The sequence below is a fragment of the Perognathus longimembris genome, chromosome 4 (genome assembly GCF_023159225.1).
Source record: "Perognathus longimembris pacificus isolate PPM17 chromosome 4, ASM2315922v1, whole genome shotgun sequence".
In the NCBI taxonomy this organism is placed as follows: Eukaryota; Metazoa; Chordata; class Mammalia; order Rodentia; family Heteromyidae; genus Perognathus; species Perognathus longimembris.
In genome coordinates this window covers 17,450,860-17,460,492 of record NC_063164.1, presented here as the reverse complement: position 1 = coordinate 17,460,492, position 9,633 = coordinate 17,450,860, and the positions used below count along the sequence as shown (strand labels likewise).

The window sequence follows — 9,633 nt, the reverse complement described above, 5'->3', positions numbered from 1 at the left end:
GGTAAACTAAACTTTTTTTTTTCTGTAGTGGACACAAAGTTTATTTTTATTGATCTCTAATTCCCCCAACCTCTAAATCTCTTCTATAAATCTTCTACTAGAGACAACTTCTCTGCATTGGCTGGACCTCGGTTTCCCTTAAGTTGATGCTGATTATATAGTGAAAAATGATGAAGTGGTTATGATCAGGCCCAGAATATCTGGGAAGGAATTGTTGCTGATAACTGATTCCTTCTTGTTGTCTTGGTACCCACATCTATAAAATGAAGGTAGTGAAAATTAAATAAATAAATGTAGCAATAGAATGTTCTCTTTCAGGTTGTTGGAATATTAAGTGAGTTGGTGCATATAAAGCATTTAAATTGGTACCTGCAACATAGTAAGAACTTAACTGTTAATTAATACCTTATTCCATGAATTGTTCTTAAGATTTGAATACAAAATAAACCCCACAGGCTCATGTGTTGAGTACTTCTCTCCTACTAGTGGTGCTCTTTTAAGAGGTATTGAAAACTTTAGGATGTAAGGCCTAGCCTGAGGAAGTAGGCCATTGGGAATGTGTAATTGAAAATCTGGTGCCCAAGCCCTTCCTCAGTTTTTGCTTCCTGTCCACCATGAGGTAAAAACCTCTGCTCTGATGTTCTGCCCAAGCATATGGGATGGAACAACCACGGACTGAACCATGAACCAAAATACATCTTCCCTCCTTTAAGTTGTTCTCCGAGGTGTTTGGAGCTTAGCTATTCAGAAGCGACTAACATGGTTCTTATAAGTTCTTTTCTCCAAGGCAGAAGATATTTACCATACTACTGAGTGAAGTCAAACTTGACTTTTCATTTCAACTCTGTGATTGATTTTGATAACTAGAGTGTAAACTGAGAGAAGGCATGTCTTCTGGATGCTGAAGACATGTACTCTTAGACTCTTCCAGAAATGTCATTCATTCAAAAATATCTGTTGAGCAACTGTGATGTGCCAGGCATTATTATAGGTCCCGATCATACAACAATAAACAAGGCATATCAGGTCCTTACTCTATTGAGCTTATATCATGAATATCCAACAAACTGTAGCATTTTGTGACAATTTCTCATTAATTTCCTCTTCTTCAGTACAACCTATTCAGAACACTGACCTTGGATCACCACAAGATTCTAAAGTATCTTGTATATTATCAAAGAAAAAAAAATCACATGTTGGCCACTGTAGTTCTGATAATATACATATTTTGTTTCACTACTTTTTTGAAATTAGATTGTCTATATAATATAGTTTTTTCTCTCTCTCTCTCTCTCTCTCTCTCTCTCTCTCTCTCTCTCTCTCTCTCTCTCTCTCTCTCTCGGAATCAAACCCCAGTCTCCCACATGACAGGCGGGGATACTCACCACTATACAAATGAGGATGGTGATATCTTTTGTAGCCCTCTGGATTTTAATCTCCATCAAGGAGGAACTTTCTTAAGTCTGTGTATATCCCACCGATGACAATGCCTGACTATCTTTCCACCCTGAGGAAGGCCACATCAAGATGAAGTAAAGAAAGTTCATGTCAACTGCCTATGATCTGTCTAAAACCTGTTCTGGGTGCTGCTCTCTGATACTCAAAGGAAAACAGTCATGGGAGGCAGTGCCTCACCTTTCTCTTGTGGCTCCTTTAGTTTCTTTGCAACAACCTGATGGGGTGAAGCTCCCCAAACTTCCTTCTAGTACTAGTGCCTCCTTGGCTTCTTGGCTTCCTGGGCTGGATCTTTGGGGAGTCTGGAGTTGTTCCTGTTTATACTTAAAGAAATCCATCTTCTAGGAGCTGTTGTGTTTTCACTGAAGGTTTACATACATCATACACATTAATATACCATGTATACACATGTATCACATACACACATGCATGCACACTGACATGAACTTACCTGTCTTTCCTGCCTCATCTGGACCCTCAAAGGAGAAACGAAAACACTCTTGAGTTCTTGCTTAGAGGAGACTCTAGGGATGGAGTTGACAGAACAGAGAAAGAAAATAGGTCCTGTCACAGAACAGGAGAGGAAAGAAAAGTCTAAAAGGGAAAGGGACACTAGTGGTAGGGAAAGAAATTTTATTTTCAAGCTTTTAAGAGAATATTACAAACAACAAGAGTTTAAAAAAAAACCCTAAAAACTAGTTTAAAAAAGTACTTGACAGTGTCCTTTTACTACCCAAGGAGGACTTGGCCATTGTGCAATGACAACAAGAGACTGAGATGACTACTCAGTGGCCTTCCCTGGCAGCATCCTGGGAATGAACAGGTGGGTTCCAGAGACAGTTCCCCCTGCCCAAATACACATGAACGACCAGGGAGCACACAGCATTGAACATGAACCATACTGCCTCTTGGGAGGGTCCCAAGCAGCAAAAATAAATAAATAAACAAACAAATAAAATACTTAGACTGGTCTCTACTCTGCTCCTTGGGGTACAATAGCCAACTTCCTGCCACAGTACAACTGCAACAGCTGCTCTGGGAGACCAGAATGGAAGGGGCCTTGCATGGGTGGCCGGGTCCTGTGCATGTGCCAAGGCTATGAGGGCATGGCACTAAGCTGTCCAGGCCAAATGTAGGGCTGGGTAGTTTGGAAAGTTAGTCTTGTGTTGGAGCCCTGTCAGAGAACTGTGCTTGAAATACGGGAAATCTGAAGTGTGTGTGTGTGTGTGTGTACATGTCTGTAAACATCTTCCAGTCAAATCACCATAAAATAAAGTTAACAAAGTCACAGAAAGACAGACACCCATCTCCAAATTTCAACCCTCTTTGAAAAGCTTATCAGACACTGGGAGCTCCAGTTGGGAAGTTTCTTATGGGAGGAGACACATCCCTCCCTCTGTCTGCTCACATCAATATCTCCCAGCACCCTCTACTCCAGGGTCCCTAAAGCCACTTGAGTCATTTGAAAAGAGATCTCAAAGCCTGTTGTAGGTCCTCTACTAGCCCTCCCCCAACTTCTCAGGAATATCAGGAACAAAGAGACCTCAAGGTGGAAACAAGCAGGCTAATAAGTGCTCTTCATTTGGGTGGCAATGGCTTTTGCCTCTTCTCTCTGTCATCTGTGCATGCACAGGTACCATCAGCATATAGCCTTTGCCCTTCCAGCCTCTTCTGAGTATTTTGCTATGGATCTGGGTGGTCATTTTGTTAGGGTAGGTTCCATCTGTGCTACCTATGGTTGCTGAGTTTTTGTTGATTTTCTTGCTGTTGCCATTGGAGAATGGAACTGACTAATCAGAAATCAGAAAAGTGCTTCAGGTGACAGCCTTCCTCCAGCTCCACCTTCTCTCAGCTCTCTAAAGGCCCACCACTCTCTACTTACTGTCTTCCCTGGCCTCCCCAACCCTGCTTCTTGGAGCCCCCCTAGCTCAGCCTCTCTCCTGTGCTGTGCATGGTCTTGGCCTTCCTCCCGGGTCTCCTTTCACACTGTCGTGACTCTCATGACAAGCTCTCGGCTGCCACCCTGGGGGGTCCGCTGTTCATGAGGTCTCAAGTGACTCAGGATGTGCAGAATGGTGTAAGCACAGTGGTGATGGGACACAGGTCCTGCAGGGTGACCAGCAGCCCGGGCAGGGCCCTCCTGTGGGGCAGGGGTGCTGGATGCCTCCTCTTCTGAGGAGGGGATATTGGCCTGGGTAGAAGAGGAGGTCCGCAGATTTGTCCTGCCTCCTGACTTTTGGTCCTCCAGGTCTTTTGTCTTGTCATAGTTCAGTACTTTCCACTGCTGGTTGACAGCCTGCCATCGTTTAAAGATGCGGTACACCGAGGGTCCCTCATGGATGATGAGACCTGAAGCAGCAGACAGCGGAGAAAAACAAAGGGTAAGCAGAAGAAGGAAAATCCACTACCTAAAGAAAAAACACTATCTGCCTTCATATACAGACAGAAGCACTGGGAAAGCAGAGTTTTGCTGGCTTGATTTGTGTTCTTCAATCTACTTTCCAGCTCTGAGCCACATGAGTCTAAGACATCCCTAGATTTCTAGACTTAACAAGTTATCAGAAGAGGAAAGGTGGAGGGATTACCACACCATACTCATGAAAGAGTTGGGCACCTGTATGAAATGCCTTTGCCGGTCTCTTCTATTCCATCCTACCGCCATCTTGGCTTGACTCAATCCAAATTCTTCTGTTGAACATAATATAAATATCTTTTCCCTTCTGTATTACATATCCATGGCACCAAGTACTTAGCAGACGTTGAATGAATCGTGTGCTTTTAAAGGAAATATGAAAGAAACCCTGTGGCCATTCCAGACCTGCTGAATGATATCAGAAATTCTACCAATTTGCTTTCTGCACAAATAGCTAGTGTGGCTGAAATACAGACTCCCCTGGGAGAGGAAACATTCATGCAGTTATATCAGCCAGAAGCAGTAGTAGAGTGGAAACAAGACATCTAGGCAACTAGACAAATAAATATCAATTGTGCGCTTACTGTGCACCAAACACTGGAAATTCTGCAGTGACTGAGGGAGTTAGAGCCTCACCTCAGAGAATCTGTGTTCAAGGGGAGAGCTGCACAATCGAGAAGCAAGCATATATTTATGAGGGAGATGGGGTAAAACTATCTGACTGTGTTCAGTGCCCATTTCAGATTTGCCATAATTTTAGTGGGTCTAGTCATTGATTTCTATCCACATCTTCAACTGCTTATTCAGGTGCATATGTGGGATAAAAAGGTTGTTATGAGCTATGAGACATGACAACTATATATGGTTTACAAGGGAGTGGTTATCACATTGGATTATGGAGCCTAGACTGAAGAGGAAGGAATTGAGGCAATGGAGGCACAGGAATAGTAGAACATGGAGAATGACAGAGTCAGTGTCAGGTGATCTTCCTGAGACTGGAGGACTACTGGATTCAATAACTATAAAGATCAGGAGATAATGGCCTGAGGGCTGGGCATTCTAAGTCCAAATTTTGGAACTGGCATGCTTCTAGTCATGATGGGTATTGGGGTGACTATTTGATTAGGAAATGAGGTGGGATGGTGGAAAAAAAATCTTTGCAGCAACAGAGAAGTCACAGGGATTGGTGGGCTCTCTGTATCAGTCATTCCTGATGCTGTTGCACAAAATACCCCCCCCAAATTTTAATAACATGTTTATCTCAATATCCCTCTCCTGTCCTGAAATAAAATTCATAAGTTATTATAAGCTACTATGGTTCCTTTGTAATCAATAGAATGCCTTAACAGGCAACATAAAGTTAAAGAGGGAAGTCATTTGTAACAAAACAATATAAATTTCTATGTAAGTGGTGGGATACAACTATATTATTAAAAAAAAACCCATGAGCCCCATATGTCTCAAAATAGTCCCTAGAAGATGGAACATTGATCTATACAGATGCTGAAGACCAGTGTGTGGGGGTGTGGGGTGGGAGGGTTTGTATGAGCCATCAGTAGTAAGGACTCTGAAAACTGAGAAGACTTATAGCATCATGGGAGAAAGGAGACAATAAGAGAAGATACATACTTATTTCAAAGACTGGGCTCTTGAAAGATGAAGTTGAAGAGGTGGTGTGCAAGAAGCACATGGACCTCATCTTCAAGTCCCTTACAATACAGGTGTATGAAAGAAACAGCCAGCACCAGAGACAGCCATGATGGAACACTGTCCTCAGAAGAGAGCAATGTTTTCATCAAATGAAGATGAAAGAAACAGAGAAGATGGCATTCATGTTAGACTGTGAGGTCCAGAGGGCATGGTGGAAAGATGATTGTCCATAGAGTGAGGTGGTTCAGAGGCCAGTCCTTTGAGGATGAGGGAAATGACTTGGGGACTTGAGGCAGCATGGGGTTTATCCCATAGTATGGAAATCTAGGAAGGAGCTGGCTCACAGAGCAGACAACTGTAAAGCAAAGTGACTGGATGGGAACACCTCAACGTTCTTTCTGATCTAACACCGAAGACAAAAGCAGGTATCCAGTGCCACTTTTACTTCCACTATCCCTACAGGTCCTACAATGACAGATCTTCAGATCTTCTTCAAATCTTCAAGAGTTTATTTTGAGAGAGAGTTTCTGTGGTTTCTGGCCACTTTAGGGATCTAATGAAGGCAACCATCTCTCTGGGGTAGGAAAGACCAGACATCCAAGTTGTCTTTTAGGGCAAGAGGATAAATAAGTCTCTGGAACCATCTGTGGATCCCTGACCTGGTCTGATAGCTTCTAGACAAGGAGGTTTCTTTCCCATTCTCAGCTTCTCCCAAATGTGCCACCTCCTGTGATTTCTGTCAGTCTTTGAATATATTCTAAAGAATAACTGGCACAGAAACCATTCATCTGTCCAGTTATCCCACAAGTGTTTTCTTCAGACTCTAGCCTCTGGTGAACAGGGATGGGTCTGGCCGAGTCTCAGTGTCTATCTATATACCAGGAGTGTTTTGAAGACTGGGGGAGGGAGGAGGAAAAGCCTAGGGATGGGGAAGAGAGAGATTTTTTTTTAAGGCCCAGATCTCTTTCCAGGGAGAGCCACTGTACTCTATCCTTAATTAGCTTCTTCATCAGACAATTTTCCTCTGATTGAAGAGGGTGGCTTAAATTTTTGGTTTGAATACTGCCTTTAAATTACCTAACTTTCTAGTGTCAGGAAGCAATTAAACCATTTTAATGGATGGATGGCCGAAGGGGAGGAAGGTGCACCTGTTTTTTTAGATAATGCTTGTTGGCAAAAGTTGGAAAAACACAAACGACCTCATTTGCAAGCCCTCCTCCCCCACTTCAGCACTTCTTCTGCTTCCTGGTCTACAAATTACTTATTGATTCCTTGGATGGAAGAATGTTGGGAAATGGGGAAGAGGGTGTAGGGTTCCTCTGAGGGGACAAGTGATGTGGGCAAGGTTGAAAAGGTGGCCAAGAAGGATGGGGGGAGGGGGTGGGAAATGGCAAGGTATGGAGAAAGAGAGGCAGAATTTAGATAAGGAGGAAAGCTGGCTACTACTGGAGGGAATAGAGATGTAGAAGAAAATGGGGAATTAAGATTCACTGTAAACTCAAACCCAATAAATTCTGACTGAGTCTTTTTCTGAGGTTTTCTTTTTAACATCGATCTAGTATCAACCTACATACAATGCACCCACCCAGGCTGCATTTGTGAGAAATCCAGTTCCCATATGTCTTCATCTTTCTAACATCTCTCTGCCTTTTGAAGACCCCTTTGCTCACATAGTTATAGGTCCCACAGGTTGTCAGCCATTTCTTTTGTCATCATACCTCTTCCCATCTCCCACTATCCACTGTGACAGCCCTGGAAGATGGACCAGAAGGTAGGCACTGTGAGTAACTGTGGTGCCTGCACAGCTCTTCAGTCACTACACCACAGGGACAGGGTGGCCTCCTTGCACACATCCCAGTCCATCCTTGCTGCATTTTGGCCATCAACTCTTGCTACATCTCTTTCCTGCGAGTGTGCTGTTGCTTTCTATGAATACCAGGCATGGGCCAGAACACTAGCTCTCACTATGTGTGGAAGAGCAGGCCAACACTAATTGCGAAGTCTAGAGAACCTTCACACATCCTCAGCCAATATCCCTCTCCACAACCCACACCTCTTGTTAGTGTCCTGGTTTAAGGGGCATGGGCATTTTTTTCTGAATAATTACTTATTTATTGTCAAAGAGATGTACAGAGGGGTTACAGTTTCATACATAAGGCAGTGGGTACATTTCTTGTACTATTTGTTACCTCCTTCCTCATTTCCCCCCCTCCCTCCCTCTCCCCCCAAGAGTTGTTCAGTTGGTTTACACCAAATGGTTTTGTAAGTATTGCTTATGGATTTGTTTGCCTTTTTATCTTTTCTCTCTCAATTTTGATATTCCCTTTTCCTTCCCTAGCTCTAATACCAGTATATACAGTATCCAGTGTACTCAGATGAGATACAGTGATAGTGCAGGGACAACCACAGGAAGGGGATACAAGAGGATCGTCAATAATAGAAACTACCATTTCACATCACATATTGAAAGTAATTACAACAGTGATACAACACTCATTTCCATAACATGGAGTTCATTTCACTTAGCATCATCTTATGTGTTCATAGGGGCATAGCTATTGGGCTCTTGTGATCCTCTGCTGTGACTGGCCTAAACCTGTGCTAATTATTCCCTATGAGGGAGACCATAGAGTCCATGTTTCTTTGGGTCTGGCTCACTTCACTTAGTATAATTCTTTCCAAGTCCTTCCATTTCCTTATGAATGGAGCAATGTCATTCTTTCTGATAGAGGCATAAAATTCCATTGTGTATATGTACCACATTTTCCTGATCCATTCGTCTACTGAGGGGCATCTGGGTTGGTTCCATATTTTAGCAATGACAAATTGGCATGGACATTTTTGACAACACTAAAGTAGTACAGTTCAAGTTTCAGCCTGCAATGGAATCTTCAGAGCACTCCTATAATCACTGGTTCCTGGCCCCCACCCCTGGAGATTCTGACTCAGTAGGTCTGAGTGAGCCTGAGTTTCCAAGAGGGCTGTAGTGATGCTGATGCCACTTGTGGTTAGGCCACACTTGAACAGCACTGCCTACAGCTTAGTCCTTATCCCTGCCTTCTGTTGCATAAAAGGCTCCACATTTCCTTCCTTCCTTCCTTATTTGTATATTTTTGCCAGTCCTGGAGCTTGAACTCAGGGCCTGGGCTGTCCTTGAGCTTCTTTTTGCTCAAGGTTAACACTCTGCCACTTGACCCACAGCCCCACTTCCAACTTTTTCTGTTTATGTGGTAATAAGGAATCGAACCCAGGGCTTTGTGCAGGGTAGGTAAACACTCTACCACTGACCATATTCCAAACTCACTACATTTTTATTTTTAAAAGAGCTGATATCATTCAAAAAAGAAGTGTACTCATTATCCGATATATGAAATGGTAACCTTCTGTATAACACCTTAATAATACCAATAAAATTTTATATTTTAAAAGAGTTGGACACTGGTAGCCTATAATCCTAGCTACTCAGAAGACTGGTATCTGAGGATACTGGCTTGAAGCCAGCCCAGGCAGACAAATCTAAAAGACTCTTTCCTCTAACTATGCAAAAAAATACAGAAGTGGAGGTGTGGTTCAAGTGGTAGAGTGCCAGCCTTGAGCAAAAAAGCTAAGCGATAGTGTCCAGACCCTGAGCTCATGCCCCAATACTGTCACACACACACACACACACACACACACACACACACGCACATAAGCTATACATCTGAAAAAATGCTCACATTACAAATATAACACATTAAAAATACAGAGCAACAGTAGAAGTGAACTTCCTCTCCTAGACCTAAAGATCTCAGGGCCCCACAAGGTTCTTGGGGCCTGTGAGTGTGTATTGAACATTAGACTCTGCCCCTTATCCTACTGGCTTTTGGTGAGTGACCTGCTCATTCTGGGCCTATTTCCCATGAGCCAGCTGGAGCCAGTATCTCCTTCCTCACAAAATAATTGTGTGATTAGATGAACTGGTGAGTCCTGTAGGTTGTATCTAGAACACATTTTACTGAGCACAGAATACACACATCTCTTCCTCTTTCTTCATTGCAAAGCCATCCCCACCACTAGCACCTGGCCTTCCATTCCATGGAATTGCTCTCCTTCCCAGTTCTCAGATAGAGAGACTG

At 43.1% G+C, this 9,633-nt stretch overlaps 1 protein-coding gene across 1 annotated transcript in view; it reads right to left on the bottom strand.

Annotated features, from left to right (window-relative positions):
* Positions 1-3,436: 3,436 nt before the first annotated feature.
* Marchf4 (membrane associated ring-CH-type finger 4) overlaps positions 3,437-9,633 on the bottom strand; it is a 94,710-nt gene continuing 88,513 nt past the window's right edge. The window contains exon 4 of the mRNA XM_048344173.1: positions 3,437-3,804. Coding sequence (XP_048200130.1) covers positions 3,437-3,804 — 368 coding nt within the window. The remainder of the gene's footprint in view (positions 3,805-9,633) is intronic.